This window comes from Geotrypetes seraphini, chromosome 8, assembly GCF_902459505.1.
Source record: "Geotrypetes seraphini chromosome 8, aGeoSer1.1, whole genome shotgun sequence".
NCBI lineage: Eukaryota > Metazoa > Chordata > Amphibia > Gymnophiona > Dermophiidae > Geotrypetes > Geotrypetes seraphini.
The window spans coordinates 8,519,423-8,542,194 of NC_047091.1; the positions used below are offsets into that span (position 1 = coordinate 8,519,423).

Below are 22,772 nucleotides of genomic sequence, written 5' to 3' on the forward strand. Positions count from 1 at the left end.
ACTGCCGACGCTCTGCGCGACACCCGCGTATCGGGCAGCCAATCAGAGAGAGCGCTAGATGGCGTGCCTTTTAAAAGCGTCGGCACGCGGTCGGACGTTCTTTCCGGTTCATGAAGGTGCGGAGGGATGGAAGCTGTCGCACTTGTCGGTTCGTAATCCGCCGCCATCCTTACTTTAATTGTTACTATTTCTGTATTTTAATGCTGCTCCTTGCATGTTGTCTGTGTTAAGGCCGACCTCAAGCTGGTATTGTTTGGGGCGGTGGTCTTTTCGGCTTTATTTTAACATGCAGGGGGGGGGGCTCTTTATTTCTCAGCGGCCTAAACAACAGTGTAGTTTTACTACTACAGATGTCATGCGTGAGCAGTGCTGTATTTTTAAATAAATGTATTTGGCTCGATGAATCACGAAACGATAAGTAGCACAGATATATATATATTTTTGACTCTTAAAAATCCTGAGTGGAGTAGAACGGGTACAAGTGGATCGATTTTTCACCCTTGTCAAAAATTACAAAGACTAGGGGACACTCGAATTTATAGGGAAATACTTTAAAAATAATAGCTTTATTTATGTCCAGTCATACCTTTTTAGTTCAAGATGGTGTACAACAAGAGATGCTGTAAGGACAGTGAGGTTATAGCAGTTAGAATTGGGAAGGGATTGAAGACAATTGAGTAAACAAGGTGATATGGTGTAGGATGTACCTGAATTGAATCCCACTCTTCTGGAATTCCTCAAATCCACACTCCACCAGACCCTCCCAAAAATTGAAACCATCATTCCCCTCCATAAAAGGTATATCCCGCGCAGGAAAACTTGGAACATCCCTCCCCTTTAGAACCACAGAACTCTGGAACAACCTCTCATCCCCACTCAGAAATTCAAGCTCCTTCCAATCCTTTCGCAAACACTTGAAAACTTAGCTCTTTTCAAAAATCTAATCACCTCCCATTCTCTAGTATTCTGTCTCTCTCTATCTTCTTAGTTCCTCTCATTGTAGTTCCTTTCCTCTTAATTCTGTAAACCGTGCCGAGCTCTGCGCTTGCGGAGATGGCGCGGTATACAAACCTAAGGTTTGGTTTAGTTTAATTGAAGGATCAGATAAATTTGTTGAATAAGTGGGTTTTTAGTGATTTTCTGAATGAATGGTATTTTGGTGTGTTCAGCATTAGGTCGCTTAAGGTATTGTTCCAGATCCCTGCTTGAAAGGAGAGTATCCTGTTGAGCAATCTTTTGAATTTGCATCCTTTGGGAGAAGGAACTATGAACAGTAGTGTTCTGTGAGATAGGCAGAGTGTATCCTGTAGGGTGAGGTGTTTCAGGAGATAGGTGGGTGCAGTGCCGAGGAGGGTCTTAAAGCAGAAGCAACCAAATTTTAAGATTATTCTGGCCTCGATAAGTAGCCAATAGGAGGAAATTTATTTTCACTCGGAATAGTTAAGCTCTGGAACGTGTTGCCAGAGGTTGTGGTAAGAGCAGATAGTGTAGCTGGCTTTAAGAAAGGTTTGGACAATTTCCTGGAGGAAAAGTCCATAGTCCATTAACAAAAGACATGGGGGAAGCCACTGCTTGCTACTGAATGTTGCTACTCTTTGGGTTTTGGCCATGTTCTAGGGGCCTGGATTGGCCACTGTGGGAACGGGCTACTGGGCTTGATAGACCTTTGGTCTGACCCAGTAAGGCTATATATTTGAATGTCATTTAAGGCTGTCTACAGCAGGTATAATTCAACATCACTTACAATTTTGTTAACTGCATAACAGTAGTAAAAAGACCGAAAGGGTGGTTGACCACTGGAATAATCTTCCACAACAGGTAATTGAGGCCAGCAGCGTGCCAGATTTTAAGAAAAGATAGGATTGGCATGTGGGATCTCTTCATGGAGGTAGTTAGGGGGTGGGCCATTAGTGTGGGCAGACTAGATGGACTGTGGCCCTTTTCTGCCGTCATTTTCTATGTTTCTATATTAAATATAGATACATTGAATAAAGAGAAAACTGAAAATAATAGAACTACCATGAAAGCTTCAAAAATATACTTAACACTGAAAATCAAATGAGATAATACATACTAATAAAAGGTAACATATAGTTTGAATGTTAGTATATAGCAAAACGCCCATTGAGTTGGTTGCATTTGGCTGATGAGCATAATTCATGGGAAAAGAAAATTGCCCCCCCCCCCCCCCCCCACCGACCGGCCCTGATCGAAGCCATGTTAGAGGATTCTTCTGTAACTAATGTGGTCAAACAGGAGCCGAGAGCAAATGTTTCTTCTGACGGTCGCGGGCCAGTCTGGATGGTGTGACTGGCTGGCAACATTACAAGGAAACACATCACTCCTTTCCTGGCCAGGAACCTCATCTTGACTCCTGTGTTTCTCCAAAAATAAGACAAGTCATATTAATTTTGGGCCAAAAAGTGCACTAGGGCTTATTTTCGGGGTAGGTCTTATTTTTTTTCATGTACATGACCATCTCTCCCTTCTCTTCGTCACCCCAATTCTTCCTCTTTCCTTTCTCTCCCCCATATGTTCAGCATCTTTCCTCCCCTCTCACCCATCCCCTTATGTCTTCCCTCTTCAGAATCTTTCTATCCCATCCTCCCTACTATCCCCCCTGTGCAGTGGAACCCTTGCACAGCATCTTTATCCCAGGACAAGCAGGCAGCATATTCTCTACATGTGGGTGATGTCATCCACAGAGCCCCGAAGCAGACAGCTTTTCAAGCAAACTTGATTGAAGATTTCAAGTTTGCTGGTGCTGCACCACGCATGTGTGTGCCTTCTGCTCCACTAGAGGGCGCATCCCCTCATGGTCTTCAGTTAGTTTTCCGCGGAGCCAGAAAGCCCTGTTGTTTTTCTCTCCGTGTCTAAGTGCCTTTCTAGCACCGCGGCTTCTTTGTTTTCTTGCGGGAGTCGCTGTGCGCTTTTCTCTTTATTGTTTCACAAGTTTTCGTATTTTTTTTTTTTACATCGATTCGGCATCTGGGGGCTCCCAGGTTGCCGTGGCCGCTAGGCCTCAATCCCGCCGAGGTCTGTTTTTTTCCTTATGTCCTGGCCTCTTACCGTGTTTAAAAAGTGCTCACATAGCTTATTTGGATGAATGAGCGTTGAACTTGAAATAATAAGTTTTTAGTAGGTTTTTGTACAGTAATGCTCTAGATTATTCATGTTGGAATTTAAATCACTATAATGTATTCAGTACTGACCTTTTCCTTAAACACTGTTCTTAATGAGTAGACATCACTTTTTATGGAAGATTATATTTTATACATTGGGGGGTGGGGGTGGTATATTTTCCATTGAGAGTTTGTTTTTATTTCTTTAGGTAGGGCAGGAAGGAGGGGATTCATATTTTTTATTTTAGATGATTTGGAAAGATGTTCAAGTGTTATATTGAAATTATAATGATTATATTTCTGTACACTTATTGTATGTTTGAAAATGATTCATGAATTTTAATTTCAGTAGGGTGGGGTTATATACTTTTGTTCTTGATGATATGATTTTAAGATTTTCAAGTGTTACATTGAAATTTAATGGATATATTATTTTATACTTGTTTATGATTTAAAATGAATAAAGAATTACAAAAAACCCTCAAACACTATTCTTAAGTGTGCTACATTGAAAACAAACCCTAAGTTGCAAAAATGCTAACTGTACAAATTTCAATTACTTTTCAGATCCTGTGCTAATGTGGTGGCTTGCAGACATGCATTGGAAGTAAGTAACACTCATGTAGTGGATTTGATTACTTTATTTTCTTAAATTCTTAATTTAATTACTATCTGTAAATGCAAGGAAGGCTGCTTATTTTGAGGCAATAGAGTTTGACTTAGAAACATGATGGCAGATAAAGGCCAAATGGCCCATCCAGTCTGCCCATCCACAGTAACCATTATCTCTTCCTCTCTCTGAGATCCCACATGCCTATCCCAGGCTTTCTTGAATTCAGACAGTGTCTCCACCATCTCTACTGGGAGATTGTTCCACGCATCTACCACCCTTTCTGTAGAAACAGTATTTCCTTGTTTTTTGAGGTCACAATTAATGTATGTGGGCTAAGCTGTGACCTTGCTAGAGCCTTTTAATTGCCTGTTTGGAAACTTTGGTCTAAGGCTTTAATATAAACAGACTTGGTGGTTTTGGAAACAATGTTCTATTTGTATTAGTTTACACACTATAATAATAAAACCCATAGCACGCATGCGCACTTTAAACTCTGTGCTTTGTGCTTCCGTGCCACCGCATGCGCAGTGGTTTAATAATCTCGCCTTCTGCTGCTGATCACCATGCCGGGACTCTGCTTCTTCTCACCCCCGGACCAGCAGCGGAAGCTAGCTTTAGTTTAGCTTTAGCCGTGGTTTCATCAAGCAGCCGCAGGGCCTTTGCTAGGCCAGCCTAGCAAAAGCCCCGAGGCTGTTTGATGAAACCGCAGCTAAAGCTAAACTAAAGTTAGCGGATGCAGGACAGGGAGAGCAGGGAAGGGAGAAGGGGTACTGTTGGACAGGGGGAGCTAAAAGGAAGGGAGAAGAGGTGCTGCTGGATAGTGGAGAGGTAAAAGGAAGGGGCAAGGTAAAAGAAGGGAGAAGGAGTATTGCTAGATAGGGGGAGCAGGGAAGGGGTACTACTGTCCGGAGGAGATAAAAGGAAGGGAGAAAAGGTGCTGCTGGACAGGGGAGAAGGGGTACTGATGGACAGGGGGGAGGTAAAAGGGAGAAGAGGTGCTGCTGGACCTGGCAGAAAGGGAGGGCAAGGAAAGGTGTGATGCTGGAGGTGAGGGTGAGATGGTGCATGGGGAAAGAGCCTTTTGGGTTGGGAAAGAGGGATTCCACTGAGGGAAGAGGCAAGGACAGAGAAAGTGTGCAGGAGGTAGAAAGTGTTGGACATGGGGAGGGCAGAAAGGAGGGAAGGAGAAATGTTACACTGGGGAAGGGAGAGAGGGTAGAGTGAAAAGTTGGTCTCATGGATGGAGGGGGAGTTGGATATTGGTTGGGGGAGGGGAGGAGAAGCATACAGGAGGCCCTGCAAACATAGTTAAAGCACATTAAAATAAAGTCACCACATTAAAATAAAGTCACCAAACAAAGATAGGGAAAATGATTTTATTTTCCATATAGTGATTGAAATGTCAGTTTTGAGAAAGGAAAGATGTTAAACTTTAACTGTGAGGGCCGCAGAAAAAAATAGTTAATGTCTTATTAAAGAAATGACAATTCTAGCACCCGTTAATGTAACAGGCTTAAAGACTAGTACACTATATTCTTCCCTGAGCTGTCTACCACAGTTCTGTGCTTTGCGCGTTCATCGCCTGTAAAAATGCATGTTAACCGAGGTCTGTGGCTCTTAACATAGCTGCAGGGTCTCCAACAGCATGCAAGAATAATGGAGGGGCTTTGACAGCTTGGACCTGCAGTGTCTGTAGCAGTCACTCAACCCTTGTACAGAGAGGTGTGTCCTGGCGTTATAGGTGCTTTAGGGTTTACATGCCTCCGAGTTGTTCTAAATTTATACATTATGTGAATAGCCAAAACTAGTTCTTGGTAATTCTGTACTTGGAAACGATTTAGCCTAGAAGAATTTAAATGTCTTGCGGAATTCTTGTTTTACAACTTCTTTGGGTGTTTGTTTGTTTTTTTAAGGAGCCTAGTGAATTGATGCATATCTTTGGCTCCATGAGGCACATTATGAGGTAAGCAGCTGACTATCCCCAGACTTCTCATGTGCTACCCCTCTTGATCCCTTTCCCATGAGATCGGATTACTGATCTTATGGTCAAAAAAGGAGGGAAAGAAACGTGGAACCAGTTTTGTGTTCTGTTGCAAGTTTGCAACAGAAAAGGCTGGTTTCAAACATCCTTGTTTTAGAGTGAGTATGTCCCCCCCCCCCCCCCATACTGTTAACCCTGTGCAATCATTCTCTTTCTTTTCCCTACCTGCAGGATCTTTCCCTCCCTTCCCTCCACCCTATTTCCCAACAGTTCTCTCCTCCTCTCCCCAACTTATGCAGCATTCATTCTCATAGGCATATATCTTCAACAGGTCAAGGGCAGCAGTTCCTACATTCTGCTGGTGGATGATCTGGAAGCCTTCCCTCTGACACAAAGCTGAAGGAAGCCAGAAGTAGGTAACTCCCCCCACAAACTTTCATCCTTGTTGACTCTGTGGGATTCCTTTACGGTGGACTTGAACTGGTTGTGTTGGGGTTTCTTTTCCTGCTTTGATCCCATGCTAAGTCCAGCTGAACTATGCAATTGAATAGCTGCAGGATGTAACAAATTACAGCACCTGGAATTTAGTTGTTCTGCCTGTAAATGTTGCTGAAATATTTAAATTTGTATTACATCCACAAGATGACCTCCCCAGACATTACTGGGGACTCTTGCACACTGCTTATGGAAACATCTTGGGTAAATTGATTTTTTTTTTTTTTTTTTTTTCTTGGTTTAACCTAATTACCTGCTGGAGTCTGGAGTGCAGCTCAGCTAGAACCAGATTTATTTGCATGAGCTTTTATTTACAACTTCCTGGGAATTCTGTTCCATTTTAAGTGAGACACTGCAGTAATCCTTAGCTGGGGTCCATCATTAAGAACTTTGAAACAGTAAAATTTAGGCACCCTTAAATTCAATATTACCATTGGGCAGTGGTTTCTGTTCATCCCCCCTGTCTTTCCAATGGGCAGGTTCACTGCATGTCTTCTAAATCCCTTTTTATTAAACCTGTATGGAGAAGTTTCAAGTTTTATTTTGATTTTTTTTTTTTTTAATTCTTCATTTTTAATATCTTATAACAAGTGAATTATCCATAATAAAACAAATTTCATATAACACTTGTAATTACATTCAAATAATCCAATATGATAAATTACCCCTATTTTTCCAATATTCCTATTCCATTTTATGAATATACCCAACCCCATCCCCATCTCCTATATTTTCTCTATTTTATTTTGATTTGATAAATTGCTTATTCAAATTACTAAGCGAGATACAGCAGGATAGAATAAACATACATTTGATGTATGTTTTACAATGATTAAAGAATTTTAGGTTGCTTTGAGAGGGGTGGGTGGGAGGGGGTATATATTTTTGTTCTAGATCATATGATACAGATTTTCAAGTGTTATATTGTAATTGTAATGGATGTATTTATGTACACTTGTTTATGATTTATAATGAATAAAGAATTAAAAAAAAAAAAGAATAAACATACATTTCAACATAATTTTTTAAAATTGACAGCAATGGGTTAGACAGACAAGTTTACAAACTAATTGATACACAAGGACTGGAGGGGTGAAGTTACAATTCAATGCTTAGAAATAGACAGAACCATGGAGAAAACATGGGAGGGAATAGTATAAACTTAAAGCTCGAAACGTTGAGTGGCTATTTACCATATTTGCCGGCGTATAAGATGCACCCCCCTTTATATACACATTTTTAAGAAAAAATAATTTTCTACATTTTTTTTTCATGAATTTCTATTTTATAGTTATTTTTGTCTACAAAAATAACTAGGGAACACTAGTTAGGTACCTTTTTAATCTTCATCAAAACCAGAAACAAAGATCTCGCAGTGTCGGAGCAGAAACATGACGCGTGTGTGTGTACCTGTGAGACCTCAAGGAATCAGAGCAGAAACAACGTGACGGTATATTAATATAAACCAGAAGTTTTAGACTGACATTTCAGCTCATCATTTTGATTACCGGCACATAAGACGCACCCCATATTTTAAGCATATTTTGAGGGGAAAAGTGCATCCTATACGCCTGCAAATATGGTAATTCTGAATCGTATACATGGAGCTCTTGTTCTGTTCTCTGGCTGGTCTATGATGACGCCTTACTAGTGGTGACTGATGGATGAATCCTGCGGATATGGGGCTGAGACCATTCCACTACATTTAATGACACTGATTGGGTGGATTTTGGAAGGGTTTAATGCTTGTACTTTTTTTTTCTTTCTAGATGACGGCTATGTAATTTGAACTTCATTACTATGAGGTGGGTATTTCTATAAACTAACCTTGGCGATGAGAAATTTGGGGGGAAGTATAAAACATTCCCTGTTTGCATTGTTGAACATATTTCAAAATGTGGTAAGCAGCTCCCATCCCATATCTTTACTAATTTTTGACCAGTCGTTTAGCAGGGGTACAAATTAGGATGATTCTCCAGTGCATGAGGTCATTTGCAGCACTTCTGACAAGCCAATAGTGAAATTTGAAAATGCATCTACTTTTGACTCGGTGCTTTTCTTTTTACAGTTGATGGATTTCACAGGTATCAGCTCTTGCTAGATGGACTAGTGTTCAATATTTGAATTGGCTTGGTCTGAATATAATTGATACTGCTTAAACATTAGACAGTCGCAGTCATTTGTGTATTAGAGGCTGTAATTTATGTTAACTCATTGCCTTTGAGTCGTTATGTTAACTTGATACTTCTGTTACAAACAATTGGACTAATATCAATATGCAGATATACAGAAATCTAGCTTTGGCCATTGTTGCAGTCTGACAAGCTCCTAGTTATTTACCAGTTAAGATCAGATCCAAGGCTTGCAGGTGCTTAAATAAATCTGGCTGTAAATATGATGAGACTCCAGAATAGGAAGTGCCGTCAGATGCGACAACTGACGATAACCTTATTCCTGTCTGACTTGCAGCCTTTTTTGGTAACTCTTTAAATTTTATTTGTGCCGGGTGCTCTGGTATCTGAATTTTGTTTTTGGATAGTTTCAGATCTGGCCTGGGGGTAAGCTGGAACTGTCTAAATACAGCCTAGGATGAGATGCACTCAGGTAAGAACATTTAGTAGGGTCTGTAAGGTGTATGCTGAGTAAGGAGTAATAAATATAAATATACCATTTTATTAAAACCTTCACCAAAAGATGTCATATGATGAAATTAACCTCAAATTAGCTGGAATTACCGTCAGATTGGTGGTGGTGAGCTATGGTTTTCTGAAGACATCTTTGATTCAAGTTGAGATTCTCTGGTGGCAGTGAAGTTCACTCTTTGCAGTAATGAAACTGACCTTAACCTACCACTTTCCTTCCCCCTCTCCCTCAAACTGAATATATTATTGTATTTGTCTATTCAATGTCTTACCTTTTTTTTTTTTGTACCCCCATTCTTAAATTTTAATGTTTTTAGCTTTGTAAACTGGCCAGATACACGATGATGCTATACCATGTCCCCCACTGGCATCCATGATCACATGTACATCCCTAAAAATTTTAAAACAATTTTATATTGGAGTATGGTATGAATCCATCTAGGTACTGCTTTTGCCTAACTCTTACCATTACTGGCCTTGACTAATTTAACTCTAATCATTTTCCTTGGTCTGCAGACTTGAGCCATAGGAGGTACATGTTGCTGCTAATGTTAACACAGCTCAGCTATGAGGACCATCTCTCAGAGCATCGTAACATCTACTGAAGATGAGTGGTTGCTAAGAATTTCAACTCTTTTGCAAGACAGCACAAGAAAGGATGGGGAGACCATAGAACACTGTCTGGTAGCACTTTATAAATTACACAGGTCAATACATCATTTTCGTTAGTGTTGGGTGGGTTTTGTAGTATTTTCCATGCTGATTTCAAATCTATTTAGTTTTTCACTAGCATGTCATATTTTTGTAATGAGGCTCATATATAATTATAAACATTAATTGGGTGATCATGTTTATTGGATAAACATAAGGAGGGTTAACATTTTTATGCTACAGCCTGTGATTAATATCGGTCTTTATCATGGCAAGACATTGTACTAATCATCCAGATAGTTTCTGTTACGTCTGTGGCTCATTCACAACAAAAGCACAGCGTCGCCCAATTACTGTAGATCTGAAGAAGGTATACAAATTGTACTTTGGCTGTCCACTGGGTGACCAGGATAAGTCTTGGGTTCCACATATAATTTGTACCAGTTGTTCCAATGGACTTCGTGACTGGCTCCATCGACGTAAGGCAGCGATGTCATTTGCAATCCCAATGATATGGAGGGAACCGCGAGACCATATTAATAATTGCTACTTTTGCCTTGTGAGCACAAGTGGATTCTCGGCTAAAACTAAGCACAAAATTATATATCCTACTCTGGATACTGCTATTAGGCCTGTACCTCATGATGACTCGCTGCCTGTCCCTGTACCTCCACAAGATGGACTTGCTTCTGTGGAACATGATGAGGAATGTGGTGATGCAGCAGCTGGTCACAATCCAGCATTATCTGATTCTGATTATGTGAATGATGATTCAGAACCAGAGACCTTTACACAAGCTGAGCTCAATGATCTTATTTGTGAACTAAATCTTTCAAAAGAAAAAGCAAAACTTCTTGCCTCAAGGCTTAAGCAAAAGCACCTGCTTGCAAAAGATGCTAATATAACTCTTTACAGAAAAAGGAATCATAACTTAACATTCTTCACTGTATAATGCATTCCTTGTCCTCAGTTTTGTTTGCAGTGTAGGACAAATGTATGTTTTGGAGTAACATATCTAGAAGCCAGTCTTCTCTCTCCCCTCCCCAGAAAATAAAACTTAATGTTCTATAAAAACTTACAATGTTCTGTAATTATTTCTTAAGTTTAACTGATAAGTGTACAATGGAACTATTTGAATTACACACACCAAGCTTAAATATTTGAAATATATGTTAAGCTCAAATTCATTAGGCAACCCAGTAACTATCAGAATGCTGCAGTTACTGTTAGTAGCCAGTCATTGTGGTTAAAAGTGAACCTTCTGTAGCAAGTGTTTGTGTGTTTGTTTTTATTTTTGGGGGGAGGGGTTTAATAGAAACATATTGTGTGTATAAGACAAACCCACAGCTGTGCTCAAAAAAAAAAAGCCAGTGCTTTAATATTACCAGCACCTCCAGCTTTTGTGCATCATATGGACATTGATTGGAGTGTTAATTTTAATACTGATGAACTTGTAATCCATTTATAGATGTGATTATCAGAGGCTGCTACAACCACAGAAGCCATGATTAGCCATGTTTGGTATTGATAGCTGAAATACTTTGACACTAAACCAGTTAAACTGGTTTAGTGTTGATCATTAAAGGCACTGTGAGTCTTGAGCAAATAGGCCACAGGCCGCTCCTTTATCCTTATTTTACATGCAGATTGTTAAAAGCCTATTGCTATCTTCATTTGCACCAGCATGGAGGTGAATGAGGAGAAAACCCCTTGGATAAAGGGAGAGCCATTCCAAATTATATCAATGCAAAAAGTATACTTGTACAGATGAGGTCTGACAAGTTCAAACTCATCCTAGAAAAGTACTACATATCTCACTGAATATCGCTAGGGTCATGCAAGAGCACCTAGTCTACCCTTCAAAGTAGCTTTGGAACTCTTTCTGGAATGCCCATCTGAGCTGTCATCGTATTACTCTTAGAGAAGGACAAGGGAACAAATTTGTCCCCATAGGAACTCAATTTCCCCATCTCCCACAAGTTTTGTCATTGTCCCATTCCTGTAAGCTCTGCCTTAACTCTACAAGCCTCAAACACTGATTTTAAAGTGTTTGAGGCTTGTGCAGATGAGGACAGAGTTTGCAGGAATGGGACAATGACAAAACTTGTGGGGATGGGGAAATGTCTCTTAATTTCCTTTATCTTTGGGTACAGAAAAAAAAGCTTGGGGGGGAGCAGATGGAACACCCTTCTCACCTAATACAGTTGTTTTCTGGCTAAAAAACATCCTTTACAGACTGCTGTGTGAGCTGGTGCATTGTCATGATGTAAGAGCCAGGAGAGTTGGGCGAAAAGTGCAGGTCATTTTAGCTTAATTTTAAATAGTAAAATGTTAACTGTCCAGTTGGTACAAATTCATAATGAATAAGCCCTCTATCAAAAAAGGTTAGCATCATTATCATTTTTACTCTTGATTTGGACTGGTGGAACTTTTTTGTGGAGAATTGGCTGAATTCCATTGTGCACTGTGACATAGTACACCCATGTTTCATCATCTTTCCTCTCCAAAAGGTCTTGTCAAACTTCAAGTCCTTTGCTCTTGTTCAGTGGAAAGCTCCTTTGGGACCATTTTTGAGCACACTTTTCTCATGCCAAGATTTTCAGTTAAACATTAACATAGAAACAGGAAAATCTTATTTGGTCTGCTATGCTTCTTAGTCAGCTGATGATTTTGACATACAATTTGATTAATTTTTGCAATGTTTTCATCAGGTCTTGTTACTGGCTGCCCTGACCTTCATCAGTGCTTTCTCTCCCCTCAGAAAAACAACATTGTCATTTGCTTCATGGCATTATCCCCATAAACTTGGACTAACGTGTCCCTGATTTCACTTCCACTCTTGCTCGGATTAACAAGAAATTTAATGTTTGCTCGTTGCTCTAATTCAAACTCCAACATACAAAAACACACAATAATGAACATCACTCAGCAAGACAACACCACACTGAACATAGCTGTGAGACACTGATATATGAAGCCTTAACATGTTTGTACAGAGCTGCCAAAATACGCACACGGGGGTAAGTTTGCAAACTTGTCAGAACAAGTACACAAAGATGCAGACCTGACTACATGCTCTAGCACAGGTGTCAAAGTTGGTCCTCGAGGGCCAGAATCCAGGATTTCCCCAATGAATCTGCATGAGATCAATTTGCATGCACTGCTTTCAATGCATATTCATTGGGGAAATCCAGAAAACCTGACTGGATTCCGGCCCTCGAGGAGGGACTTTGACACCCCTGCAAGTTAGGGAATAGCCCAAAATGAAATCTTGACATTTACAAATTATACAAAATGCCTCAATTAAACATAATGAAAGCTAAGAAATTTGATAATGTGGCACCTCTCCTTAAGAAAGCACATTGGCTCCTAGTTGCTCACCATATAACATATAAAGTCTGTTAACTTTCAAATCTCTTCTTTACAAAACTCCCGCTTTTATTTATAAATTATTGATTCTCTACACCCCAACAAGAGTACTGAGGTCAAATGACCAACATCCATTAACAGTTCCCTCACTTAAAATCATGAATACATGGCAGCAATTCATCTTCTCTGTTACAGCCCCCCATATATGGCATTCCCTCCCTATTTATTTAAGGGAAGAACGTAATCTAGACAGATTTAAGAGCAAGTTAAAAAGCTTTCTGTTTAAAGATGCATTTGATAGCTAGAAAGCCTGACTAGGAGCCTCAATTGAATCCTATTTCATAATTTTTTTTGAAGCATATTGCTTTCTCCCTTCCTATTGTTTTTTTTCCCCTACGTGTCTTACTATCAACAACTTGTATTTCTCTTCCCATCCTCTCCTTTTGTTTCAATATGTTTTTGTTAGGTTAGTTCTAAGTGTTTGTTCTGTTTCCCCCTAAAATTTTGTAATTTTATTGATTTGTAAATCACTTAGAATTTTGAATAAGTGATTAATCAAATTTATAATTAACTTGAACTTGTCTCTTATAAAATGGCTGTATAGCTACTAGTCTCTTTTGTCTTATTCCTGTTTCAGGGAAATGGCCCCATTTCAGAAGCCTTTACAAGAGGGAGGCATTTTGTAAATACATATGTTGTAACAGACCAGCAGCTATTATTATCTTTAGACCCAAAAAAGTGGTGTAAGTAAATGTACCAAAATGAGTAGATGAGGTACAAGACAGCAACAATTATAATAGAAAATGGGCCAGAAGCTCAAAGTAATACAAATAAACAATATGGTATCATGCCATAGAACAAAATTTCATACATGTATATTGAAATTTTTTAATATATGGGTGAATTATGGGACAGCATTTATCATGCAGTAGATAAAGTAAGATGGCCACAAAACTTAGTTCATTATACTGATGCTTAGGGGTTCACTGAGCTTTAAACATAATAATTTGCAAAGATGTAAGTGCGAATGGGCCCATTCCTGTCCTGAAAGATGACTGCAATCAATTTTAGATCTCAAAACACCTCACTTAACATCAGGTCAGACAGCTTAGACTCCTGCCATGAGTGCCTTTCATAATTATCTTGATATTCTTGCATTTTCAACCATACAACACAAAATCCTCTTCCTATATAAGCAGACACAAAGGCACATACTTGTGGGTTACATTAGTATAATACAAAGGCATGGAATTCCAGCCATACAAATGCTAACAACATAAATCTTTGCAGTTATCTAGATTTCTTGTAACTAAAAGGCAGATTTTGACTAGTACACTGGTCAATATTCAGGAATAAAGCTCCAATAGGTAGATCAGACTAAACCTCAGGATTCCTCATTTTCCATTGTTTCTATAATTTAATTTTGATTAATCTGTATATATTAAGGTTATCCTCCACTATTGTTTGAGGACTAATTATGGCCTAGCCCTATTATGTTATTTTAAAATTTTTTTTTAGGGAATTTCCTGTGTCTTGCTGACTAGTCTTGTAAATTTCAGTATATGATGTATTGTTGGATCATGTTAAATTTGAAATTAAATAAAGATTTATAAACTTAAAAAAAAAAAAAAAATGCTAACAGCATTTTAAACCAGATTTGCTATCTCATACCTCAGAAATGGATTTTTTGGCACATAAGCTTCATTAGGAACCATGCTTGGGGGGAGGGGAGGGAGAAAGGATAGTAGGGGGTCCATAGTACAGTGGTCCATAAGACTATGGCAAGAATTCAACCTTATCAGAACATGCCTCCACAAATCTAAATGTTATGGTATGGTTAAAATTTGAAGTACTTTGGGACAAATTTAGAAGTCTTTCATGGTCCTACAATATCCTAATGCAGCTGGCTGCTTATAACAATGTGGTAATGGGATTAGAAACTGTTACTTAATATTGGTTGGACACTAAATAGATATTCTTTGAAGCTGTTATTGACAACAACAGTTTTGTTGTTTGAATAATAACTTAGTACTGCTGCAAAGCAGAAAGTTAGTTTAATGATAAATAGGCAGTTGAAAACAGAGTTGATGTCACATTTTAGAATATAAACTAAGGGGGAAGATTCTCACAACGAACGTGTCTTTAATGTGCTTGCTAAACTGGTTCCAGCAGATTTAGCATGCATGTATTTTAGCGGTGGATTATCAAAACGGCTTACCATGGTCTTTTCCAAATTTTCTAGCAGTCTCTGATACTGCCATGCTAGTACAAGGTCATTAAGATTAAAATGAGCAATCCAATTCTCTATCATTGCCGAGTGATTCCATAACCTCGTGCCATATTTGCAGCCAAAATTTGCTGACAAGTCTGAATTGTAGCCTTATTTTCTGATCAGTGCCTGAGCACCGATTGGCTCAGGCACTGACAGGAAAATAAGGTGCGACAGCTCAGAAACCCCAACACAAATTTAAAAAACCAAACAAACCTCAGATAGAAGATTGGCAGGAGAGATGCCCACTTTCCCACCGTGTTATACAATCCCCCGACACTACTTCCTACCCCACAACAGGAGAGATGCCCACTCCTTCCTGCCATCACCCAAACCCTCCCCCCACTCTACCTTATTCACAAAGTCAGAAGGATGCCTACCCGCTCCAGCTGGCAGGCCTGCCTCTTACAAAATAGCAGGCATTTCCCTTTCCTGGTTGGGGGGCCACAGGGGGAGTTGTCAGGGGGGTTGGGTGACTGCTGGAGGGAGTGGGTATCCCTCCCGCTGCCAGGAGTGGGCGTCCAGAGGTTGTGTGAGCACGGCAGGAGAGCGGGTATCTCTCCTGCTGATATTTGGTGGGTTGGGTTTGTTTTTCTTTTTAATATGCGCATGTGCTGATCGCTACCACCAGTGACTCATCTCAAGTAAATTTAGCGAGCCTACATCTGTGAACCTCATTTGCATGCGGGATCTTTGGAGAATGACTTGCCTTTTTTAAATTGTTACAACAGCAACCTTGGTAGCAACCCATCGGATTTTATCGTGAGGTTTTGAGAATCTTCCTCTCAAGTCAGATGTGATGCATCTTTGTAAATGAAATGAAAAGCAGAAACTAGTACCTGTAGAAGGAAACACTTAAGGAAAACCATATAGGGAAGGGCCTCTGCACTAGTCTGGCATGACTAAAGCAGGGACTGTCGGGGGTATTGCTGGTGGCAGGAGGGAGTGGGTACCCCTCCTGCCAATCTTGTACAGGTTGAGTATGTGGGAGGGGGCAGGCAGCGGCAGGCGAGGGGGAGAGTCAGCTGGGAACATTTCCCTCTGCTGCTCTCCCTGCCGGTCAATCAGCTGAGCCAGCAGGACTCGGGGAGACCTGCGGCTCAGTTGATCGGGGCAGGGAGAGCAGGCGTGATAGGAGGGCGGAGCAGTACCTAGCAATTACTCTTCCGAGTAAGTGCCAGGCACAGTTCCACCCCCCCCCCCTTTTTTTTATTGGTGATTCTCTGCACAAATAGCATGTCGTGTGTTGCCCCGCGAAGTTGTGGTTTGCAGACTCACTAATTTGCAGTATGCTCCGACCGCCTCTTCCTGTACTAAAGTCAGGCTACATCAGTGGTCTCAAACTCACGGCCCGCCAGGTACTATTTTGAGGCCCTCGGTATGTTTATCACAATCACAAAAGTAAAATAAAACAGTTTCTTGATCATATGTCTCTTTAGCTATAAATTACAATATTATTATTGAATTAGCCAAAAGGAAATATTTATAAACTATAAAGAGCTTTACCTCATGCAAAATTGTCATTTCTTTAATAAGACATTAACTATTTTTTCTGAGGCTCTCCAAGTACCTACAAATCCAAAATGTGGCCCTGCAAAGGGTTTGAGTTTGAGACCACTGGGCTACATCAATCAGGAGCTGCTTGTCAAAGCAGCTCCTGCTTGGTGTAACCTGACTTTAGTAACAGGAAGAGGTGGTTGGAGCATACCGCAAATTGATTTTCGGTACTCGCCGGCTTCAGTAATAGATTCCTGATTTGGGTAAGAACCCCCCCCATCCCCCGCTCTCCTGCCTTTTGACAGGCGCAAAACCACATTCACGGTTTTTCAAAATTTGTGAATGTTCCTGGAACGGAACTCCTGCAAATTTCAGGGGAGTACTGTATATAATTTGCATGCTATTATGTCAAGAATCACCCGTAAAAGTCAAATCATTTCCACTATGGCCACTACGACTCCCCAGATTTTAACAGTGAGTTTTGAGAATCTGGCCCTGAATGTGTTATATATCCAGAAGGCACAAACCTAATGGACAAAGTGAAGAGATACAGGAGAAATCAGAACATGACAATAGGCCCAAAATAACCAGCAAGGCTCTAGCTCATGGACACCACAGATGTGAAAAGTAAAGGCTCATGAGCCATGCTAAACTACCAAGCCTCACACACCTCCAAAGGAAGGAGGGAGCATGAACTTGGGACACAATGGAGGGAGAGGGGGAGCATGAATTTGGAACATAGGATGGAAGAATGGAGGGAGTGAGGAAAAGAGATGCTGAGGTAGGGAAATAGAAAGGGAGAATTGTTGGGCATGGGTGTCTTGAGGGAGAGAGAGATGGTGCACATGAGGAAATGAAGAAAGCAGTGAATTGTTGGCCATAGGGAGGGAACTAAGTGTGAAGTCATTAAATTTGCAGATGACACCAAACTATACAGCAGGGCTCAAACCAAGGAAGACTGCGAGGATCTCCAAAAGGATCTAACGCAGCTGGAAAAGTGGGCCGAAAAGTGGCAGATGAGCTTCAACGTGGGGAAATGCAAGGTCATGCACGTGGGGAAAAAGAACCCGATGTTCACATACAAAATGGGGGGAACACCACTAGGGGTTAGTAACCTGGAGAGAGACCTGGGAGTGATGGTAGACGCAACACTGAAGACATCGGCGCAGTGCGCCACAGCCTCTAGGAAAGCAAACAGAATGCTGGGTATCATTAAGAAGGGTATTACAACCAGGACGAAGGAAGTTATCATGCCGCTGTATCGTGCAATGGCACGGCCGCATCTGGTGTACTGTGTCCAGTACTGGTCGCCGTACCTCAAGAAAGACATGGCGGTACTTGAGGGAGTACAAAGAAGAGCAACCAAACTGATAAGGGGAATGGAAAATCTCCCATATACCGACAGATTGAAGCAGTTGGGACTTTTCTCCCTGGAGAAGCGAAGACTTAGAGGAGACATGATAGAAACCTTCAAGATCCTGAAGGGCATAGAAAAAGTAGACAGGGACAGATTTTTCAAATTAAGGGGCACCACAAGCACAAGGGGGCATTGGGGGAAATTGAAAGGGGACAGGTTTAGAACAAACGCTAGGAAGTACTTTTTCACTCAGAGGGTGGTGGATACATGGAACGCGCTCCCAGAGGCTGTTGTAGACAAGAAAACACTAAATGGTTTCAAAGAAGGTTTGGATAGATTCCTAGAAGAAAAAGGGATTGGGGGGTATAGATAGGTATAGACCATTGCTCAGTCAATGGGCCTGATGGGCCGCCGTGGGAGCGGACCGCTGAGCAGGATGGACCTATGGTCTGCCTCAGCGGAGGCAACTTCTTATGTTCTTATGAGAGGGAGAAATTTTGGATGTGGTGGTGGAGAGGGAACAGTGGGACGGATGAAGAGCGAAAGTAAGTATAAACCTATCTTTTCTTTCTATTTAAACTACAGTACTTTATTTTGAGGACTGCTTCTTTAATGTTTAATGTTCTTTAATGCTTTTCTAGACTGTGTACTGCACAGGATCTGAGTTGCATACAAATTCAACTGAACTCGTTCTTAACCCGGGGACTGTCTATGAGTGGAGACAGAGCATCAGTAGGAAAAGCAGCATTTGAATCCTGGCTTCATCCACAGTTCTTTTCAATGAATCTTCATCCACACCTTCACAGATTTCACATGGGGTTCCCCAAGGATCTATTCTTTCACCTTTGCTTTTCAATATTTTTCTTGCACCACTAATGACATTATGCCAATCTGTAGGCTTTCATGTTTTTGCCTATGACATACAGCTACTGCATCCTCTCAATAATAACATAATTGAAATTTCGGCTATTAATGAAAAACTTGACCTAATTCATCATTGGCTGGATAAAAACAGATTGGCTCTCAATATCAAAAAAACTAATGTCATGCTCTTTCCTTGGAAGGATAGTTTCCCTCTTGTTACTCCTATTTCAATTCAAAACGTTCCCCTACAATCAGTCAAAAACACTAAAATTTTAGGGGTAATCTTCGATAATAAACTTAATTTCCATGACCACATTAGTAACATTGTGAAAACTACCTTTTATAGGTTACGTAAAATTTGCTCCATCTCTAAATTTCTATGTCCCAAAGCACTCAATATATTGATTCACTCTTTGGTGATGTCTAAAATCGACTACTGCAATTCTTTATTTAAAGGAATTGCTTTACATGAAATAAAACGGCTACAAATTATACAAAATGCATCAATTAAACTAATAACCAAGTCCAAAAATTTGATCATGTAACACCACTTCTCAAAAATGCTCACTGGCTCCCAGTCATTCACAGAATTACTTATAAACTGTGTATAATCATCTTTAAAACCCTATATAATATGACCCCTGCATTTTTATTTAAGTTACTTATTCCATATTCTGCAAGGAGAATTTTAAGATCTAACGAGCAAAACTTACTGTCTATTCCCTCATTGAAAATTATTAATACGAGACGACAATTTATCTTTTCATGTACAGCACCTCAGACTTGGAATGCCCTCCCTATTTCTTTAAGGGAGGAGAAGGAATTTGGGAAATTTAAAAGTAGCTTAAAAACCTTCCTTTTTAAAGATGCCTTTGCAACCTAATTTTATTATCTTATCACTCCATTTTACTTTGTTATACCTTTGTTATTTATTACCCTTTTGTATCTTCCCTTAATGTTTCTTCTTTACTTTATGAATTATATTTCATCCCTCCTTACCCAATGTTTAGAATATGTTAAACTGAGTGCAATTTAGTCTTATTTAAGTATTTGTATGTATTGTATTGCTCCCTAACAAATGTAAATTTTAATGTGTACATCGCTTAGAAATTTGATTAAGCGATTAATCAAGTCACCTAATAAACTTGAAACTTCTATTTGTTCTTAGCCTGTTGCTCTAACCTCTGAGGTGCATAAGTGCTAACTCTAATATTGGGTTAACTGGGTTTCCACTTTTGTTTAAAAGGAACAGGGTACACTTTGATAGCAAGTTGTTTTGAAACTGCTGGACACATATTGCACTCTTCCTCCTTCTTCCACCATAATGGGATCCTTTATCATACTAGTTATACGTAAGGAAGGCTTTAGCAGATGGCCTTAATGTAAGTTGCTACTTCTATACCGTGAGAGATGTTTCATCATAAAAGTCTCTAATAGATTAAATTCACACATCTCATTGATTCGATATAATTTGTGGAAATAATTTATTCCACTACAGATTAAAATAAAAACCAACATAATAGAAAAATGGGTACATTTTCCTCAGTGGCAGTGCTATAAATGGTCATGCAGAGGCTCTAGGGCTGCAATGTAGTGGAAGCAGTGTTCATGGTCTCTATTAGAGGGCATTAGTCAAATATGGCTGCTATCCTATGGCCGCATTTAGGATCGTATTTGTAGGGTTTGGTGAAGTGGTAATTTGTGGAACCCTGCACAAGTAGTATTTCCACAGCTGGGCTGCATGAGCTGAAGAGAGATGAAACATTTCCCTAAGTTACAGATGAAGATGTATGGGCCCAAATAATAAAAAAAAAGAATTAGGATTCAAGAGCTGCCACAGCTTTCACCATAGTGGGTTTAATCTGAACTCTTCTTCATGTTGCAAAGTCTGGTTTTCGTCCATGCAGAAACATCAACATGCTAGATGGTACAAGATGTCAAAGGTGAATTTTAACTCTTTAAATTGTTGTACTTTTCTGTGTAGAGGCAGAGCACTGTAAATATCAATACTTCCCTTAACCAGCTGCATCACTATTCAGGACTGAAAAAAAATTCTAAACCCCCCCCCCCCCCCCCCAAGAATCAAAACTTTCAACTTAAGACTATAAAATCCCTAAAAAAGCAACCACACAACTGCACCCAATCAAAAAATAACTTTGTAACATACTTAACACATGTCCAGTTTACTTCATTCAGTTGCAGATATGAGAAAAATAAAAGCAACACAACAGGAACAGAGTTTGGTTTTGTGTTTTTATGATCCCAAAGTCTTTACGATAGAGCAAAAAGAAAGTCTGGGCTCCAGCTCACAAATATGAGTGAGTTCTGAAAACATATCTTATGAAAAGTCCTTAACAAAAATTTAAAAACCTGTAAACATGTTGTTCCAATGGGTGAGCATGAATAAAAAAAAGGGCGGCTCCTGTGTCCCCTGCCCTCAAAAGGCCATGCACTGCCCATGGTGGCATACCAGTTGGGTTCTTTCATGAAAGCCTGCATATCCTAAAACTATAACCCAGCTGGGATTTCTGAAGAGACCGAGTCCAGAGGCTGCCAGTGACAGTCCATTAAAGCATTATACAGTTCTTCACTCCTTGCCATGAACTGCTTATTTGCCTCTTCTATGTCCAGCTTGGGCAGAGGTTCTAAAAGGAGATAAATTTTGAAAAAACTCAGGTGAAATATACAGGACATAGTTCAGTTTTAAAAACCAAAGTAAGTCAGTACAAATGTCACAACAAAAGCTGAGCAGACTACATCTCAGTTTACCATACTCACTACCTCTGGGTGAAATCCTATTTGAGAGTAAAATCAGTGCTCACATGTTTTATAAAAAAAGTATCTTTTTACCAGTCCAGAATCAACCAACATTTGGAAAACAGAGTCAAACAAATGCAAGCTCTACCCTATAGAATAATAACAACAACTTTATCCTTATATACCGCCAAAGCCGTAATAGTTCAAGGTGGTTTACAGTAAGAGAAACTGGACAATCACTGAAGTATACAAATCATCAGAAATACATAATAAACAAAGAATTAAAAACAATAAAACCTTAGGTTACAAATCGATCAAACAACTGCAGCTCCTCAGTATTTCTATCTTAGCAGATGTTTTACATTCCATGCAGTGCTTCTACACCAGGGCTAGGCAATTCTGGTCCTTGAAAGCCACATGCAGGTCAGGTTTTCAAGATATCCACAATGCCAACATGCCAGTATGTCATATATATAGAATGGAAAGATCAATAGCGGTACAGAATGGAAATTATAAAAATTTTATTAAAATAGGGGAGCCATTAACATCTTTCATGATTAGATGCCATTTTTCTATTAATTATACACCATTTAGTATTGGGTGGGGGGAGGGTTTCAAATATATGATCTTATAATGAATAGAGGGATTTGAGGGAGGGTGGGGTGAGGGTTACATTTCTACTTATAAGTTATAATGATAAGATGTTCAAGTGCTCAGACTAATTGTGTTTATTATGAATATTTGTACACTTGATGAAAGTTTTAAAATGAATAAAGAATTAAAAAAAAAAAAAAAAGATATCCACAATGAATATGTATGAGATGGATTTGCATGCACTGCCTCCTGAGATGCAAATCTCTCTCATGCATATTCATTGTGGATATCCTGAAAACCTGACCTGCCTGTAGCTCTCGAGGACCGGAATTGCCTACCCTAGACTGTTCTGGGGCTGGACCAGTTGGAGAACTGGTTCCAGTGAAAAGGGGGGATGAAAGAGGGGTATTCAGGGTCTTATTCTCACCTAAGACAGAAAACACTCAGAGGATTCTGGTATTTTCTTCCCTCATTCTGAATCTTTGGATTCAGACTTCGCCTTTCCTCTGTTCCCATTTTATCTCTCCCCTTCCCCTTTACTAGTGCCTCTTGGTTGGAAGA

The 22,772-nt window shown here is 39.9% G+C and overlaps 1 protein-coding gene, 1 long non-coding RNA gene and 5 other non-coding genes across 9 annotated transcripts in view; 6 read left to right on the forward strand and 1 right to left on the reverse strand.

Moving 5' to 3' along the window:
• Window positions 1-77: 77 nt before the first annotated feature.
• Window positions 78-10,582, forward strand: LOC117365808. The gene is made up of 7 exons (XR_004540458.1): window positions 78-148; window positions 3,690-3,729; window positions 5,649-5,698; window positions 6,048-6,128; window positions 7,981-8,016; window positions 8,751-8,815; window positions 9,370-10,582. It is a non-coding gene; the product is annotated as an uncharacterized LOC117365808 (long non-coding RNA).
• Window positions 2,199-2,341, forward strand: LOC117366276. Its single transcript, XR_004540549.1, has one exon. It is a non-coding gene; the product is annotated as a small nucleolar RNA SNORA16B/SNORA16A family (small nucleolar RNA).
• Window positions 5,326-5,455, forward strand: LOC117366240. The gene has a single exon (XR_004540517.1). It is a non-coding gene; the product is annotated as a small nucleolar RNA SNORA44 (small nucleolar RNA).
• Window positions 7,837-7,908, forward strand: LOC117366248. The gene has a single exon (XR_004540525.1). It is a non-coding gene; the product is annotated as a small nucleolar RNA SNORD99 (small nucleolar RNA).
• On the forward strand, window positions 8,602-8,675 carry LOC117366239. Its single transcript, XR_004540516.1, has one exon. It is a non-coding gene; the product is annotated as a small nucleolar RNA SNORD49 (small nucleolar RNA).
• LOC117366245 lies at window positions 8,911-8,983 on the forward strand. The gene has a single exon (XR_004540522.1). It is a non-coding gene; the product is annotated as a small nucleolar RNA SNORD65 (small nucleolar RNA).
• Window positions 10,583-20,320: 9,738 nt separating the features above from the next.
• The window catches only part of LOC117366181 (tRNA selenocysteine 1-associated protein 1-like), a 56,608-nt gene continuing 54,156 nt past the window's right edge, over window positions 20,321-22,772 (reverse strand). For all 3 annotated transcript variants that reach the window (XM_033957367.1, XM_033957366.1, XM_033957365.1), the window contains one exon: window positions 20,321-21,505. In XM_033957367.1, the coding sequence (XP_033813258.1) occupies window positions 21,369-21,505 (137 nt within the window). In that variant the 3' untranslated portion in view covers window positions 20,321-21,368. The remainder of the gene's footprint in view (window positions 21,506-22,772) is intronic.